We start from the raw sequence: 18832 nt of genomic DNA, 5'->3' as shown, positions 1-18832 counted from the left end.
AAAAAAAAAAAGAAAAAGAAATCCAGAAGTAAACCTTTACATTTATAACTAACAGAGTTTGGCATGGGTACTAAGATAATTCAAGGGTGAAAAGATAGCCCTTGTAATAAATGGTACAAGGACAACTGGATATTCACATGCAAAAGAATGAAGACAGAGGCCTACTTTACAGTCTATAAAAAATTAACTAAAAATGGATCAAAGACCTAAATATAAAAACTAAAACTATAAAAACCTTAAAAGGAAACAGATACAAGCCTTCATGAACTTGGACTAGGCAATGGTTTCTTAGACGTGAGGCCAAAAGCACAAGCAACAGAAAAAAAGGATAAACCAGACTTCACCAAAACTGAAAACCTTTGTGCTTCAGAGGATGTGATCAAGAAAGTGACAAGACAACACAGAGAGATTAGGAGAAAATATTTACACATTATGCATTTGATATCTACTATCCAGTGTGAAGGACTCTTGTAAGTCAACAATGAAAAGACAAATAACCCTATAAAAACTGGGCAAAGGATTTGAATAGACATTTCTCCAAAGAAGATGTACAAATAGCCACATACCTATAAACAGATGCAGAATATCATGAGTCATCAGAGAAATTAAAATCAAAAGCACAGTGAGATACCGCTCCACATTCACCAGGATGGTTGAAATAAAAAGGACAGATAATAATGAGTGTTGGTTATTATCTGTGAAGAAAATAGAACCCTCATGCATGGCTAGTGGGAATATCGGAGGCTAAGGCTGCTTTGGAAAACAGCTTGGTGGTTCCTCAAATTGATAATATTGGGTACCATAGAACCCAGCAAGTCCACTCCTAGTCTTATAGCCAAGATAACTGAAAACATATATCCATATAAAAACTTGTACGTGAATGTTCATAGAAGCATTATTTGTCATCTTCACAGAGTGGAAGCAACCTAAACATCCATCAGCTGATGAAGAGATAAACACATGTGGTCATTCTATATAACAAAACACTATCCAGCCATTAAAAGGGAATGAAGTACTCATATCTGCTAAGCATGGATGAACTTTGAAAGCAATATGCTAGATTAAAGAGTCAGACACAAAAGGCCACATATTATACGATTCTATTTACAGGAAATGTCTGTAACAGCCAAATCCACAGAGATACAACGGAGATTAGTGGCTGCCAGGGGATAAGGGACAGAAGAAATAAGGAGAGTAACTCCCAATGAGTGCAGGTTTCTTTTGAGGTGATCAAAATATTCTGCTGGGGCACCTGGGTGGCGCAGTTGGTTAAGTGTCTGACTCTGTTTTGCTTATAGTTTATTGTCAAGTTGGTTTCCATATAACACCCAGTGCTCTTCCCCACAAGTGCCCTCCTCCATGTTCATCAAGTGTCTGACTCTTGATCTCAGCTCATGTAACGATAGCGCGGTTCATGAGTTCAAGCCCCGCATCAGGCTCTGCGCTGATGATGCGAAGCCTGCTTGGGATTCTGTCTCTCCTTTTCTCTGCCCTTCACCCACTTGTGCTCTCTCTCTTTCTGTCTCTCAAAATAAATAAATAAACTTTAAAAAAATGGTTCTGCAGTTAGCGGTAATGCTTGCTCTGTGAATATAATAAAATCACTAAATTGTGCACTTTAAAATGGTGACTTTTACAGAATATGACTTATTTCAATAAAAACACTATGAACAAAATAAAACACGAATGACAGATTGGGTGTACAGACTTATATGTCATAGATTAAAGGACAATACATGTAATATGTAAAGACTTTTAACAGTTAAGGGAAACTGAATAAAATAAACTAGAATAAAAATCCTATTAAAAAGTAGACAAATGGGGGTGTCTGGGTGGCTCAGTCGCTTAAGTGTCCGACTTTGGCTCAGGTCATGATCTCACAGTTCATGGGTTCCAGCCCTGGGTCGGGCTCTGTGCTGACAGCTCGGAGCCGAGCCTGCTTCGGATTCTGTGTCTCCTTCTCTCTCTGCTCTACCCCTGCTCGTGCTCTCTGTCTCTCTCCCTCTCAAAAAATAAATAAACTTAAAAAAAATAAATAATAAAAAGTAGACAAATGATATGAAAAGAATATTCACCAAAAATATATTAAGAAGATCCACTGAACATATGAAAAGATATTTAATTCCATTTTGCAGATTAAGCCTATACTGAGATGTCCTTTCTCACTTATTTGATAGGAAGTAATTCAAAAGCTTGATGATACGCTCCTTTGGAAGAGGCTGTCGGGAAATCGCACACTGAGACATTGTTGGCGGAAGTATGAATGGTAGAAGCCCAATGAAAGGCAATATGCTGCAAAACTACCAACACATGCTCCCTCTACTGAGGGACTAGTCCTACGTCTAGGAATTTACCCTGAAGATCCGACTCCAAAAATATAAAAATATATGTGTGTAAGATTATTCATTACAACATTATTTGTAATTACAAAATATTGGAACTGATCTAAACACCCAAACAGAAAACTATTTGAGCAAAACACACTATGTGCCTAAAATGGAGTATTATACCTTTGTACAAATGAATGAACTTCTATAAAGTGATTTCCAGGATACACTGTTAAGTGAAAAAAGCAAACACACACATAACAAGTAAATAACTTAGTGGGTGGAGGGAGGGACGTTCTTTTTTTTTTAATAGTTTATCGTCAAGTTTGCTTCCATATAACACCCAGGGCTCATCCCAACAAGTGCCCTCCTCCATGCCCATCACCCATTTTCTCCTCTCCCTGACACCCATCAACCCTCAGTTTGTTCTTAGTATTTAAGAGTCTCTTATGGTTTGCCTCCCTCCCTCTCAACAATTTTTTTCCTCTTCCACACCCTCATGGTCCTGTTAGGTTTCTCAAATTCCACACATGAGGGAAAACATATGGTATCTCTCCTTCTCTGCCTGACTTATTTCACTTAGCATAACACCCTTGAGTTCCATTCATGTTGCTACAAATGGCCAGATTTCATTCTTTGTCATTGCCATGTAGTATTCCATTGTATATATAAACCACATCTTCTTGATCCATTCATCAGTTGATGGACATGTAGGCTCTTTCCATGATTTGGCTATTGTTGACATTGCTGCTATGAACATTGGGGTACATGTGCTCCTATGCATCAGCACTTCTGTATCCCTTGGGTAGATCCCTAGCAGTGCTATTGCTGGGTCATAGGGGAGTTCTATTGTTAATTTTTTGAGGAGCCTCCACACTGTTTTCCAGAGCAGCTGCACCAGTTTACATTCCCACAAACAGTGTAGGAGGGTGCTCATCTCTCCACACCCTCACTGGCATCTATAGTGGGAGGGACGTTCTTACCAGGAGAATGTCAGCTGATAAATGTGGATGGAATGGTAGAATGGAAGGTCATGAATCTGCAACCACCACAGTAAAGACTGGTTTGGGAAAGATTCATCAATGCTAAATGTAGAGAAAAGTTGGAAAGGAGTGGGATATATACATGGTCTTAAAAATGTCTCTCTACAGAAAACTTACTGGCTACAAGGGGAAAAAAATCATTATTATGCAGAGAAGAATCACTGTGACTGGGTGATGAATTGAATGTCAATAATGAAAGACCAGTGGACACCATGTGCCTCCAGATGCAATGCTCTAAAAAATACAATATCCTTTGGTAGTATTCTAGCAGGGCATGCATTGTCAAATCTAGTCATGAGAAAACATCAGACAAACCCAAACTAAGGTACAAATGACTGGCCTATGGTCTTCAAACATTTCAATGTCAAAGCAGACAAAGACAAGCTGAGAAACCACTCTAGATTAAAGACCAGAGGCAGAACAACTAAATGAATACAAAAACATGAAGGACAGTACTGGGACAACTGACAAAACAGAGGATGGCCTGTACCAACATGAACATTCCTGAATGTGGTAACTGTATCGCGATTACATAAAAGAATATCCTTGTTAAGTTTTCAGGGATAAAAGGACATGGTAATTTCAAGTACTTTCAGATGATTACAGAATGTAAATAGTTACCACTCTGTATATGCGTGTGTGTCTGTGGGTGTGTAGGTCTATACAAACAGATAGGGAGAATGAATATGACAAAGTACTTTAAAATGGTGAATCTGAACCCTATAGACAAGAGGCATTTCCTAACCCATTTTCCATTCACATAGCACGAAGGGTTCCTAGGAGTGATAAGACCTATACACTGGAAGACAGCCTTACATTTGAATCCCTTTGATGATCCCTGCCTTTGGAAATCCCAATTTCTTTCTCTAAGCCAGTGTTTCCTAAACTACGGCCCACGGAACACTAGTGTCTCACAGCCTTGTTTGACCCTCCTTTCCATTCACAATCCACATTAGTATTTTTAATGCACTATATTTAAAAGCATGTGTTTGAGACATCTGTTTAACTTAATAGTTCTCAAATTTATTTAACCACAGACATGGTTTCTAGGAAGACCTATGAATTCTTGTGAGGTGCTAGTACCCTATGGAACACAGTTTGGGAAATCCTTTTCTAAACCAAACTCAGGTCTCTGGCATGAACACTGTTAGGTCTTAGGAGCCACCAATCTTTCATTCCAGTGAATTCTGTTACTGGTAATGACCTCACTGGGGGACTCTGAGCATATTTTACTTGATGTCTTTAAACTTTAGAAGCTGGTACAGCAAAGATTGCACTGAGATTTTAAGGGCAGATCTGGATATAATCAGGAAACATTTAGGAAAACTGAATTAAGAAAAACATTTTAAATTAAATTTGAGCCTCTATTCTACAATGTGGAAGTAAAACAGTGTAAAAGAGTTGGCAAAGTTTCGGTAAAACTGGTTCAATGGAGAACAAAGCAAAACCCACTTCTGGTGGCAAGGTAAATCAAGATAACCTCAGAATGTCGATCTGAATCAAGAACTATAAAATATTCACAACTTTCCTGGTAGTGGTTTAACTTCAGGAAATTTATACCAGCAAATAATCAAAGAGAAAAGCATTTTGTATAAGAATATTCAGAATAGGAGTGCCTGGATGGCTTAGTCAAGTAAGCATCCAACTCTTGATTTTGGTTCAGGTCATGATCTCGTGGTTCATGGGTTGGAGCTCTGAGCTGGCTTTGCTCTGACACTGTGGAGCCCGCTTGGGATTCATATTCTCTCTCTCTCTCTCTCTCTCTCTCTCTCTCTCTCTCTCTCCCCCTCCCTCCCTCCCTCCCTCCCTCTCCTCTGCCCCTCCCTTGCTAAAGCTCTCTGTCTCTCTCTCAAAATACATAAATTAACCTTAACAACCACAACAAAAAGAATATTCAGGATTATTGACACCAACAAAATATGGCATGCCCACTGAGTGTTCCTACCCTCAGTAAATGGTCCCACCCAGTGACCTCAGCACAGCACCAGACTCCTCCACCTCCCCCACTCCCACGCCCATCGTTTCTACTCTCCAAGCATCTCTCAAGTCTGTCCACGTTCTTTATTCCCATGACACCACCTGAGTCCAGGTGTCATCATCCCCTACCTGGCCAGCTGCAGCCATCTTCTGAATGACCTCCCTGCTTATCCGGTCAGTTCTGCATACCGCAGTGACCCTTCTAGACTGATAATCTCATAATGTCAATCTGTCTGCTTGAAAACACTGAACTGCCCTTAGGGTGAAGCTCAAATTCCTTAGCAGGACTTTCAACACCCTGTTTGAAGATACTCATTGGCGGCCTTCACCATTCCCACTGCCCAGGCTGAGGGGATTTCTTACAGTTTCCTGATTGTCGAACTGCGTCTCACCTTCTGACCTCTGCTTCCTTCTGCCTGGGCCGGCCTTCCTCATCTCTCAGTACTTTGGGAAACAGGTACCTGTGTTTACTACCTTTTCTGCCTCACATCCCACTCACCATACAATCTGATTTGTGCCTCTCATCGTTGTCCCAACATTTCCCTCGACAAAGTCATCAGAGGAAGAAAAAGATAACAAAGGAAAGGAAAGAAAAGAAAGAGATGTTAAAAATCCTGTGTAGCATTATATATCAGGCACATTGAGCTAAGCACTTTATGAACATTAACTCAAATTATTCTCCCAACAGCTCTGTGTCCTTCACAATAGCAAATGGTATCAAAGGACACAGAAGATGCTGCTTTTGCTCTTCCTCATGTTTCTGCCAAATTCTTCTTTGCTTTCTTTGCCAGGTTATCTTCCTTGACTTGACCAATGAATGAAGTTCCTCAAGGCTCTGTCCTGTCCTTGTCTCTTCTCACTCAATAACCCCCCTGCCCCCGGGGTGGTCTCATCCTCTCCCGAGGCAATTACTGCATACCAGTAGATGACTTCCTAACCTATCTTCTGAGCTCTAGTCCTGATTATCTAATTGACTAGATGGCCTTTCCACCTGTATGCCTTGCGGGCACCTCAGACTCTCCACTGAAACCTGAGGTCACACCTGCTCCCCCACAGTAACTGGCACAAACATCCACACAGCTGTTCAGACTGGAAACCTCGGAGTCGTCACTGATCCTTCCCCATTCCTGCTTCTCCCCAGTCTCCATACTCATCAATTCTGCCTCTTACATCTTTGTCAAACCATTGCTTTTCTTCATTCTCACTATCCTCATCCCTGTCCAAGGTGTCATCTCCTTCAGCCTTGGCTACTTCGATAGTCTCCTAACTGGTCTCCCTATGCTCTCGGCACTTCTTTCTTGGTCCATTCTCCTACATACCAGCCAGAACAGTGTTTCTAAAAAATACTGGGTTTGAATCTGGGTTATGCCACTTACTGGCATAGATGGTATGCCTAGGCGTATCCCTCAACCTTTCTAATTCTTGATTTCCTTATCTATAAACTGGAAATAGTAGTATGTCACAGGGTGACAGTAATTAAGAGAGAGAATCCAGATAGAGTGACAGACTGGGACATTCTAATATACTGTGGGTGGGCTAATAAATGGTCAGACAAACTTAAAAAGAAATAACAATATGAAATTCTCAGTCCTATGTCATTGCATCTCATTTGAAATAACAAGAATGAGTTTGGTGTACATTTTATAATTTTAATAGGTAAAAATTCTGAGAAAACAATTTAACATGTACTTTTAGCAGATGATGCAATATAAAAACATCAAACTCATTGTGATGGTTAATTTTATGTGTCACCTTGGCTAGGCCATGGTGCCCAGTTTTTAGGTCAAATACTAGTTAGTCTAGATGTTGCTGTGAATGGATTTTTGTAGATGTGATTAACATTTACATTGGACTTGGAGTAAAGGAGATTGCTCCCACTGATGTGAATGGGCCTTATCTAACCAGTAGGAGGCCTAAAGAGCAAAAAGCTGAGGTTTCTTGGAGAAGAAGAAATCCTTTTTTTTCTTTTCAAAATTTTATTTAAATTCTAGTTAATTAACATATACTGCAATATTGGTTTCAGGGGTAGAATTCAGAGAGTCATCACTTACATATGACACCCTGTGCTTCTCATAACAAGTGCCCTCTTTAATGCCCATCACCCCTTAAGCCTATCTCCCATCCACCTTCCTCCATCAACTCTCAGTTTGCTCTTAAGTATCTTTAAGAGTCTCTTCCAGGTGCCTGGGTACCTCAACAGGTTTAGCTCCAACTCTTGATTTCGGCTCAGGTCATGATCTCATTGTTGTGAGACTGAGCCCCATGCCTGGCTCTGCACTGGGCATAGAGCCTGTCTAAGATTCTCTCTTTCCCTCTCCCTCTGCCCTTCCCCAACTCGCTCACATGGGTGCATATGCGCTCTTTCTCTCTCTCTCAATAAAAAAAAAATTAAAGAAGAGTCTTTTATGGTTTGTTTCCCTCTCTTTTCTTTCCACCCCCTCCCATATGTTCATCTGTTTTGTTTCTTAAATTCCACATACAAGTGATGGAGAAGGAGTTCTGCCTCAAGGCTCTAACAGAGAGATCCTGCCTGAGTTTTCAGCCAGCCTGCCCACCTTACGGATTTCGAACTTGTCAGCTCCCACAACAGTGTTGGCCAATTCTCTAAAAACAATCACTTTCTTTTTATGTATGTATCCTATTGTTTCTCCAAAGAACCCTGAATGACATACTCACACAGGAATCCTATGAGGACAAAGTACATCAGCAGCTAATAAATGACACCTCTAAGTGGCTTCAGGTGAGTGTTTTAGAGTATAGTGGAAAAAAACCCTAATCAGCTTGATAACATAAGTTCTAAATAGATAAACCTGAAAGGATAAAGAACTTTAGAAAATTAAGACTTGACTTACGCCCCTGATATGAGAAAGGCCATCATCGGGGAGTCTCAGGCTGTGTGAGGACCACGCACCCGGTCACAGTGGACCACTGTCCCACACTCATCCACATGGTCATCTACATGAAACGTTGTTGAACATTTACACCAGGCCAAGTGTTCTACATACCGAGAGCAAATAACAAAACCCAGCCACCCTCAGAGCTGCTGTTCCACTGGTCCGTGAAGGCGCTGGGTCCAGAAGAGCTCTGGCGGCCAGTATGTTCCGGCTTACCTGTAGGAAATGCTTGATGGATGCGTCGTGAACTCCCAGGGCTTGCTCTACACCTGCTAATTCCTTCAGTATTGGTACACACTCCAGACTTTTTTCACCTCTACTGATCTCAATGTACTGTAAAGCCTCTTGGAAGTGGGGCAGGGCTTCTTTTGGTTTCTTCTGACTTTGATACACCCTAAAAAATCATCAGAGAGATTGTTTTTTAAATAATTAAATAGGATACATACAGATGGGAAAAATAGGTGATCTGGTGGTTAGGATTTGGCTCTCGGACCCCTGTTTTCAGGTTTCCTAGCCAGCTAAGTTTTGTTTCTTGTAGGAGGCCGCAGGGCACAGTGGTCAAGAGTATGGACTTCAGAATAACCAAGAAGGTTCAGATCCTGGCTCCACTATTTATTACACGTCTGAGCTTCCAGTTGCTGAACACCTTCCTCATTTCTAAGTTAAGAATAATAACAATGCCAAGGCACCTGCGTTGCTTAGTCAGTTAAGCGTTGACTTCAGCTCAGGTCATGATCTTGTGGTCCATGAGTTCAAGCTCTGCATCAGGCTCTGGGCTGACAGACTAGAGCCTGGAGCCTGCTTCGAATTCTGTGTCTCCCTCTCTCTGCCGTGCATCACACACCCCGCTCCCCGCCCGGCCCCCGGCATGTGCTCTGTTTCTCTATGTCTTTCAAAAATAAATAAATGTTTTTTTTTAAAAAAAGAATAATAACAGTGCCTCCTTTACTGGGCTAATAATGAAGATTAAATTAGTCAACACTCATAAAAACACTTAGAATAGTCTTTGACATATAGTAGGTACTATGTAGGTGATGGTTTAAAAAACACAAAATATTTTTAAAAAATAATTTATCATTAAGTTAGCTAACATACAGTGTACACAGTGTGCTCTTGGCTTCGGGAGTAGAATCCCATGATTCACCATTTACATACCACACCCAGTGCTCATTCCAACAAGCGTCCTCCTCAATGCCCATCACCCATGTTCCCCTCTCCCTTGTCCCCCCACCATCAACCCTCTGTTTGTTCTCTGTATTTAAGACTCTCTTATGGTTTACCTCCCTCTCTGTTTGAAACTATTTTTTCTCCTTCTCCTCCCCCATGGTCTTCTGTTACGTTTCTGAAATTCCTCATATGAGTGAAAACATTTGATATCTGTCTTTCTCTGACTAACTTATTTCACTTAGCATGACACCCTCCAGTTTCATCCACGTCATTGCAATGGCCAGATTTCATTCTTTCTCATTGTATGTATAAACCATACCTTCTTTATCCATTCATCAGTTGATGGACATTTGGGCTCTTTCCATGATTTGGCTATAAAATCATAAAATATTTAACAAAACAATAACAGCAAACATAAAGGAGGCCAAGATGCTGCTAACTGATCTGCTGAGAAATTATAGAAATTTCCTAGTATTGGTGAGGGTATAAAGCATTCTCATTAACTGTTAGAAAGAATATAATTTGAGCATAAACTTCTCCATATCAAAATTATACATATATAAGTACACACACATATTTCTGTTAATTTCACTTTTAGTAGTTTATCTTGAAGAGATACTCTGGCAGGGCAAGAAGGTATGTATAAGAACGCTTACCTAAGCATGCTTTGTAATAGTGGAAAAATACAAAGCACTTAAAGTATATCAGTAGGAGATCATTCAAGCAGATTGTAGTAAGCATGTCTATACTGTAGAATGCCACATAGCCATTATGATCCATATTTACCAACAGAGAAGTATAAAAGTGTAAGTATAAAAGGCAGAATATTAAAAACTGCTTTGTATAATAGCCTCTGCAGGTGAAATGTTGTATCTAATCTATATGTATACATATGCATAAAAAGATATCTAAATGGACACTAAAATGTTACCATTCAATAATTATCTTAAAGGAGTTGGTTGTAAGTGATTTTACTTTTCTTGTTTATGCTTTCTAAGTTTCCCAAATTTTCTTCTATAAAATTGTATTACTGGGGCAGCCGGGTGGCTCAGTCGGTTCAATGTGTGACTTCGGCTCAGGTCATGATTTTGTGGTTCGTTAGTTCAAGTCCTGCACTGGGCTCTGTGCTAATAGCTCAGAGCCTGGAGCCTGCTTCAGATTCTGTGTCTCCCTCTCTCTCTCTGTCCCTCCCCCACTCATGCTCTGTCTGTCTCAAGAATAAACATTTAAAAAATTTAATTGCATTACTTTGACATCAGAAAAATGTTAACTTAAACATTGTAAGTAAAAGCAGTGGTGGGAAAAGATTCTTTAGCTTCTCAGGATAAAACTCTTTCACATAAAAAATATATATCCCTATATTTTGCTTAGCAAACACAATAGTAGACATTTAGAAATAGCCTTCTCTAAAATAGTTGCTAAGAAATAGAAACTTTTTTCTTGCATGGGAAAATTTTACATGTAAAATTCATTTTGAAAGGCACTAACACTTTCTACATTACCATTTACCCTAGCATCTTTACTACAAAAAGGACTTACAATTTCCTGCTGCCCATGGGTAAACTGAGATATGATGTGAGCAAGTGACTAAGAAACCACACACAAAAAAACAAAAAACCAGGTCTTGTTTTGGGTCTTTTTTTTTTTTGGTTTTTGGTTTTTAATTTTTTAACACTTATTTATTTTTGAGAGACAGATCATGAGCAGGGGAGAAGCAGACAGAGGGACTCACAGAATCAGAAGCAGGCTCCAGGCTCCAGGCTCCGAGCTGTCAGCACAGAGCCTGATGCGGGGCTCAAACCCACAAACTGTGAGATCACTTCCTTGGCCGAAGTCAGATGCTTAACCGACTGAGCCACCCAGGTGTCCCCCGGTCTTGTTTTTAACTCAGTTACTGGACATTTTGCACAACTATTTTTGCCCTGTAATAAATTTCAAAGGGAATTAATTGATAGAAGATGGCTGCTCAGATCTATGCTCCCAATGGCAATAGTGAAATAAAATGCTGACTGAATAGCTTATGAACTTGGATATGTTCTATAAATGGGAGGAGGTTGAAAACACAGGAGGAGATCAGAGATATGTTCCTGGACCAACTCAGGTCCAGGTTCTAGCTTGCAGCAACTCCTAATCTTAGAGAGAAAGAGATTAATCAGTGACTTAGTAATACTGGGCTTGCCTTCTGACTCTTAATAAACTTTGGATGTAGTGAGCAATATTTAGCTTTTTAACTAATCATATTTTCTTTTTGAAGAGAAAACCCACTAGCATCTTTGGTGACAGAAAGAGGCCTCGAAACATATGGCTGATAACAAATCGCTCAGCCCAAAAATGAGATTCCTGGTAGACAAATGTTTCTAAACAACTGAAAACAGGAGGCAGCAAATTGTGGCCTGTGCACCGAATCTGCTCACTGTCTTTTTTTTGTAAATAAAGTTTTATTGGCACATAGCCACACCCACTTGTTTACACATTGCCTATGGCTGCTTTTGCACTATAATGGTGGAGCTGAGTAGCTTCAGTGCAGTGGACAACGGCAAAGCCTGAAATATTTACTGTCTGGGCCTTTACTGAAGAAGTTTGCCAACCTCTGGTCTAGAATTTAGAAAAAGCTACATACTTTCAAAATGACTTCAGATTTTTTTCCCATCTAATTTAGCCTTGAGAAGTCAAACAATGCCACAGATATTTGAGCAAAGGGGGAAAAAAATCACCTTCTTCCTTTCTCATGTTCATAGATGATAAAGCATGTGCCAAGGAAATAAAGAATGGGTCCTTTGTTTCCAAGGCTGCTGTAAAAATCATGGAAGGGTAATAAGCAAATACAAAGTAGTGGTGATACGAGATGGTTTCATTTGAACAAAAGCGTTAAAGGAAAGCAAAATTCAAAGCTTAGTAATTAAGCTTAAAAACGCAAAAAAATACCCATAGAAAAGTAAACAACAGCAAGGCATAAGCTAATCCATCCAACAATTTTTCCTTTCCCAAGACAGAAGAGAAAAGTATTTGAGAGTCTGTAATGGTGGAGAACAGGGACAATTTGTTCTTCCTTTTGCCCATTTATCCACTCTCTTAGCCCAAAGCACAGCATGTCACCCCAGTTAACGCCACGTCACTTTTTCAGGTATCAGAAAGTGAGCTTTTAAATACCAGACGCTTGGAGAAAATTTTATTTAAAAAAAGGACGCAGGGGGCACCTAGGTGGCTTAGTCAGATATGCATCTCATTTCGGCTTCAGGTCATGACCTCACAGTTTATGGGTTCGAGCCCCACACTGGGCTCTGTGCTGACAGCACGGAGTCTGGAGCCTACTTCGGATTCTATGTCTCCCTCTCTCTCTACCCCTCCCCACCCCTCAAAAATAAATAAACATTAAAGAAAGAAAAAAGAAGGACACGGGATGAGAGGCAGGACCGTCAGTTACAAGTACTGCAGCAGGAGGAGAAAACCCCAACCGGAGCTTGAGCATTCCTACTGACCAGGACACACAACCCTGGGCAAGACCTTGGTTTCCTCATCTCAACACTGGTGCCCAACAGGGTCGTTGTGAGAACCAAACAAGATGTCTAAAATGCCCTGCACACTGAAGCAAGGCACACAGATTGGTATTAAATGCCTATACATCGTCATACCTTTCATTTCTTCCCCTCCCAACCAGGAGTCTATCTGGAACCGAATGCCCTGGCCTCAGGTTCAACTGTGGTCTCACACCCACCCGCAGACAATTTTGGAAAGTCCAAATAATAAGCATAATCAGTCAAACTTATGTGCCAGTGTGGAAGGCATTTTCTTATCCAGCTAAGCTTTAAACATTTTTGAGAATATTTTATTATAAGAAGAATATGTATCCATCATTAAAAAAGAAATAGAAAAAAATAATAAAAACTATACAATCATAATATCCAAAGATGAGTGCTGTGCACGTTGATACATACCCTTCCAGAGGATTTCCCACACATATATTTTAGAAGAATTGGATTGTTTTATAACCTGCTTCTTTCACTTAATCATATATCAAAATGTGGCAACAAATGTTATAACATCACATTAGTGGCTGAGTGGCGTCAGAGACCAGTATCTTCATCGACCGCTCATCTTCAAAAATAGTATTATTTAGGAAGTTTAAAAAATGGTTTGTGGGCCGTTCCTGGGTGGCTCAGTTGGTTAAGCCTCCAACTCTTTGATATCGACTCAGGTCATGATCTCACAGTTTATGAGATCAAGCCCGACATGGGGCTCTGCACTGACAGCGCGGAGCCTATTTGGGATTCTTTCTCTCCCAATCTCTCTACCCTCCCCCCATTCACACTTTCTCCATCTCTCTCAAATAAACAAACATCTAAAGAGTGGTTTCTGGAAAACTTGTGCAAATCGTATTTCTGAGGAGTGACCTGCATTCAGAATAAATAAACAACTTCTATGGTAATAATAATAAGACAACCCAATTTAAAGATGAGCAAAGTTTCCGAATAGCCATTTCTCTAAAGAAGACACATAAATGGTCAAAGAGCACATAAGGAGATGTTCACATCATTAATTATCAAGGAAATGTGTATCAAAACTCCAGTGACATACCACTTCACACCCACTAGGATAGTGGCTATGATCATAATAAAGAGAGTAACCGGTGCTAGCAAGGATGTAGAAAAATCGGAACTCTTACATACTGCTGGTGGGAATATAAAATGGTGCAGCTACTTTGGAAAATAGTGTCAGTTCTTCAAAAGTTTCCATATAGAATTACAATATGATGCAGCAATTTCAGTCCTAGGTAAATACCCAGAAGGAATGAAAATATGCATCCACATAAAAATATGCATCCACATGTTCATACAGTCAAAAGGCATAAACCAGCCAAGTGTCCTCCAAGGAATGTCTTTTCTGAGCAGTGAGTAAATAAAATGTGGTATATTCATGCAATGGAATATTAATCAAGTGAAAAGGGGCAGTCACAAGTAACCTAACCTTATACTTAAAGGAGATAGAAAAAAAAAAAAACCCCACAAACAGAACTTAAAACCAGCAGAAGGAAGGAAATATTAAAGATTAGAGCAGAAATAAATGATATAAAAACTAAAAAACACAACAGGACTAATCAATGAAACTAAGAACTTGTTCTTTGAAAAAATCAATAAAATTGATAAACCTCTAGTCAGACTTATCAAGAAAAAAAGAGAAAGGATTCAAATAGATAAAATCACAATTGAGAAAAGAGAAATAATAACCAATGCCACAGAAATACTAACAATTATAAGACAATATTATGAAAAACTATATACCAACAAATTGGACAACCTGGAAGAAATGGATAAATCCCTAGAAACATATAAACTACCAAAACTGAAACAGGAAGAAATAGAAAATTGGAACAGACCAATAACCAGCAAATAAGTTGAGTCAGTAATCAAAGAACTCCCAACAAACAAAAGTCCCAGGACCAGATGGCTTCACAGGCAAATTCTACCCAACATTTATTCATTATTTAAAGAGAGAGAGCGCACATATACGCGGGGGTAGAGGCACAGAATGAGAGAGACAGAATCCCAAGCAGGCTCCGTGCTGTCTGCACAGAGCTAGATGTGGGACTGGAACTCAGGGACTGTGCGTGAGACCATCAGCTAAGTGGAAACCAAGAGTCAGACGCTTAATTGGCTGGGCCACCTAACGCCACCTAACTGGCGCCCCAGTCTACCAAACGTTTAAAGAAGAGTTAATACTCAAACTATCTCCAAAAATAGAAAAGGAAGGAAAACTTCCAGATCTGTTCTATGAGGCATTACCCCAAAACCAAAACCAGATAAAGACACTCCTAAAAAAGTGAACTACTGGCCAATACTCCTGATGAACATAGATGCAAAAATCCTCAACAAAATACTAGCAAACCAAATCCAATAATACATTTAAAACATCATTTACCACGACGAAGTGGGATTTATTCCTGGGCTGCAAGGGTGGTTCAACACTTGCAAATTAGTCAATATCAGACATCATATCAATAAGAGAAAGGATAAGAATCATATGAACATTTTAATAGATGCCCAAAATGCATTTGACAAAGTACAACATCTACTCATGATAAAAACCCTCAACAAAGCAGGTTTAGAGTAAGCATACCTCAACATAATAATGGCCGTACATGAAAGTCCCACAGCTAACATTACCCTTAATGGAGAAAAACTGAGAGTTTTTCCCCTAAGGTCAGGAAAAACACAAGGATGTCCACTATCACCACTTTTTAATTCAAGACAATACTGGAAGTCCTAGCCACAGTAACCAGACAACAAAAAGAAATAAAAGGGATCCAAGTCAGTGAGGATGAAGTAAGACTTTCACTATCTGCAGATGACGTGATACAATATACAGAAAACCCAAAAGACTCCACCAAAAAAAACCCTGTTAGAACGGACAAGTGAATTCAGTAAGGTCTCAAGATACAAAATCAATGTCCAGAATTTTGTTGTATTTCTATATACACCAATAATGAAGCAGCAGAAAGAGATATTAAGAAAACAATCCCACTCATGACTGCACCAAAGAAAATAAGATACTAGGAATAAACCTCACCAAAGAGGTGAAAGACTTGTACTCTGAAAACTATAAAATACTGATGAAAGAAATTGAAGACAACACAAAGAAATGGAAGGACCTTCTATGCTCATGGATTGGTAGAACAAATATTCCTAAAATGTTTATACTATCCAAAGCAATCTATACATTTAGTGCAGTCCCTATCAAAATACCAACAACATGTTTCACAGAACTAGAGCAAACTATCCTAAAATTTGTATGAAACCACAAAAGACTCCCAATAGCCAAATCAATCTTGAAAAAGCAAAGCAAAGCTGGAGGCATCACAATGCCAGACTTAAAGGTACATTACAAAGCTGTAATAATCAAAACAGTATGGTACTGGCCCTAAAGTAGACACCATAGATCTATGGAGCAGAATAGAAAACCCAGAAATAAACTCACAACTATATGGTCAATTAATCTTCAACAAAATGAGAAAGAACATCCAATGGAAAAAAAAGATCATCCCTTTAGCCAATGTTGTTGGGAAACTGGACCACAACATGCAGAAGAATGAAACTGGACCACTTTGTTAGACCATACATAAAAATAAACTCAAAATGGTTTAAAGATCTGTATGTGAGATCTGAAACCATAAAAATCCTAGAAGAGAACACAGGCAGTAACTTCTTTGATATTAGTCAAAGCAACTTCTTTCTAGAGATGTCTCCTGAGGCAAGGGAAATAAAAGCAAAAATAAACTATTGGGACTGCATTAAAATAAAAAGCTCTTTCATAGGAAAGAAAACAATCATCAAAACTAAAAGGCAACCTGCGGAACAGGATAAGATATTTGCAAATGACATATCCAACAAAGGACTAGTATCCAAAATATATAAAGAACTTATAAAACTCAACCCCCCAGTTATAAAATGGGCAGAAAATATAAACAGACATTTCTCCAAAGAAGTCACACAGATAGACAACAGACACATAAAAAGATGTTCATCATCACTCACCATCAGGGAAATACAAATCAAAACCACTATTAGCAATCACTTCACACCTGTCAGAATGGCCCAAATCAACAACACAAGAAACAACAGGTGTTGCTGAGAATGTGGAGAAAAAGAAACCCTCATGCATTGTTGGTGGGAATTCAAACTGGTGCAGCCACTCTGGAAAACAGTATAGAGGCTCCTCAGAAAGTTAAAAATAGTGCTACCCTACCATCCAGTGTTATACCCAAGTTTGTAAAATCACCCCAAAGCAAACGCCAGAGACTGCTAGGGAGACCGACCCACGCCTGCAAAAGCAAAGGGCCTTTATTACACGCTTAAGCGGGAGCTCACAGTCTACACCTGACCCGCTGGCCACGTGGAGAGAGAGCCCCAAACAAAGGCAGGGCAGGGCCTTTTATACCTTTGGGAGGGGGAGTTACAGGAAATGATGACAGGTGTACAGTGATCCAATCCCTACCCCCATCAATACTGGCAGTTGTGGGAGCTAATCACGACATTTGGAGTATTGACCAATCAGAGTGGGCCCAGGATGCCCCACGTGGGGCATGACTAGGCCCGCCTCTAGAAAGGTCAAAGGTATCAGCCGGCCTCTCCCGATTGGGCGCCGCAGGAGTTGTCCTTCCTAAGGTGCGCCCTTTCAGGAGAAGTCGGTGCCTTCCCCTTTAAGTACAGGGGAAGGCTGGATCGGACCTGCGGCCGGCGGGGACCACCCCCGGCCGGCGACTGGCTGCCACCGGGCGCATTTCCACCGCAGCGGTGCACCGCCACTGGCTCCGGGTAGGCTGGGAAGGCCCGGTGGGGAAGGCCAGATCGGACCTGCGTCCTTACACAAGCAATCACACTACTGGGTATTTACCCAGAGAATATAAAACACTAATTTAAAGAGATACATGAACTCCTATGTTTATAGTAGCATTAATTACAATAGCCAAATTATGGAGCAGCCCAAGTGTCCATTGATTGATGAACATGGTATGGACATGGGCAATGGAATATTATTCAACTGTAAAAAAGAATGAAATCTGGCCATTTGCAATGACATGGATAGAGCTAGAGAGTATAATGAAAATGTTAAGCAAACTAAATCAGTCATAGACAAATAACATAATTCTCATATGTAAAATTTGAGAAACAAAACAAATGAGCAAAGGGAAAAAAGAGAGAGAGGGAGAGAAAAATCAGGAAACTGACATTTGAGGTGCCTGGTTGGTTCAGTAGGTACAGCATGTGATTCTTGGTTTCAAGTTTGGAAGTTCAAACCCCAAAGTGGGTGTAGAAATTATTTTAACATGTTTTTAGTAATTAAAAAAAGACTCTTAATTAGAACAAACCAGTGGTTACCAGAGGGGAGGTGATGGGAGGTGGGCAAAATAGGTGATGGGATTAAGGAGTACACGTCTGGAAGCGTTGAATCACTATATTGTACACCTGAAACTATTAAAACACTTTTAAAGGGGCAAAGGGAAAAAAAGAAAAGAAAAAGGAAAAAAGAAAAAGGGACATCACAAAAGGCCACACATTGTAGATTCTGTGGATATGAAATGTCCCAAAAAGGCAAATCCACAGAGAGAAAGGAGATTAGCGGTTTTCAGGGGCTGGGGGAACATGGTAACAGAGACTGTTAATGGGATGAAAAAGCCAAAACAATTGTGGTGCCGGCTGCACAGCCCTGGTTATTATACTGAAAACCCACTGAATTGTGTATTTCGATTGGGTGACTCCTACGGTATGTTAATTACAGCTCAATAAATGTGTTATTTAAAAATGTTTGTGAGGGCCACTTGGGTGGCTCAGTTGGTTAAGCGTCCGGCCCTTGGTTTCGGCTCAGGTATTAATTCACAGTTTCATGAGTCGAGCCCCCGAGTCTGGCTCTGTGCTGGCAGCGCAGAGCC

General features: G+C 40.1%; 1 protein-coding gene across 2 annotated transcripts in view; it reads right to left on the bottom strand.

Moving 5' to 3' along the window:
* TTC23 (tetratricopeptide repeat domain 23) overlaps positions 1 to 18832 on the bottom strand; it is a 99584-nt gene that overhangs the window by 41989 nt on the left and 38763 nt on the right. For both annotated transcript variants that reach the window (XM_029952684.1, XM_029952683.1), the window contains exon 6: positions 8458 to 8635. In XM_029952684.1, coding sequence (XP_029808544.1) covers positions 8458 to 8635 — 178 coding nt within the window. The remainder of the gene's footprint in view (positions 1 to 8457; positions 8636 to 18832) is intronic.

This window comes from Suricata suricatta, chromosome 9, assembly GCF_006229205.1.
Source record: "Suricata suricatta isolate VVHF042 chromosome 9, meerkat_22Aug2017_6uvM2_HiC, whole genome shotgun sequence".
In the NCBI taxonomy this organism is placed as follows: domain Eukaryota; kingdom Metazoa; phylum Chordata; class Mammalia; order Carnivora; family Herpestidae; genus Suricata; species Suricata suricatta.
This window is presented reverse-complemented; position numbering and strand designations above follow the sequence as displayed.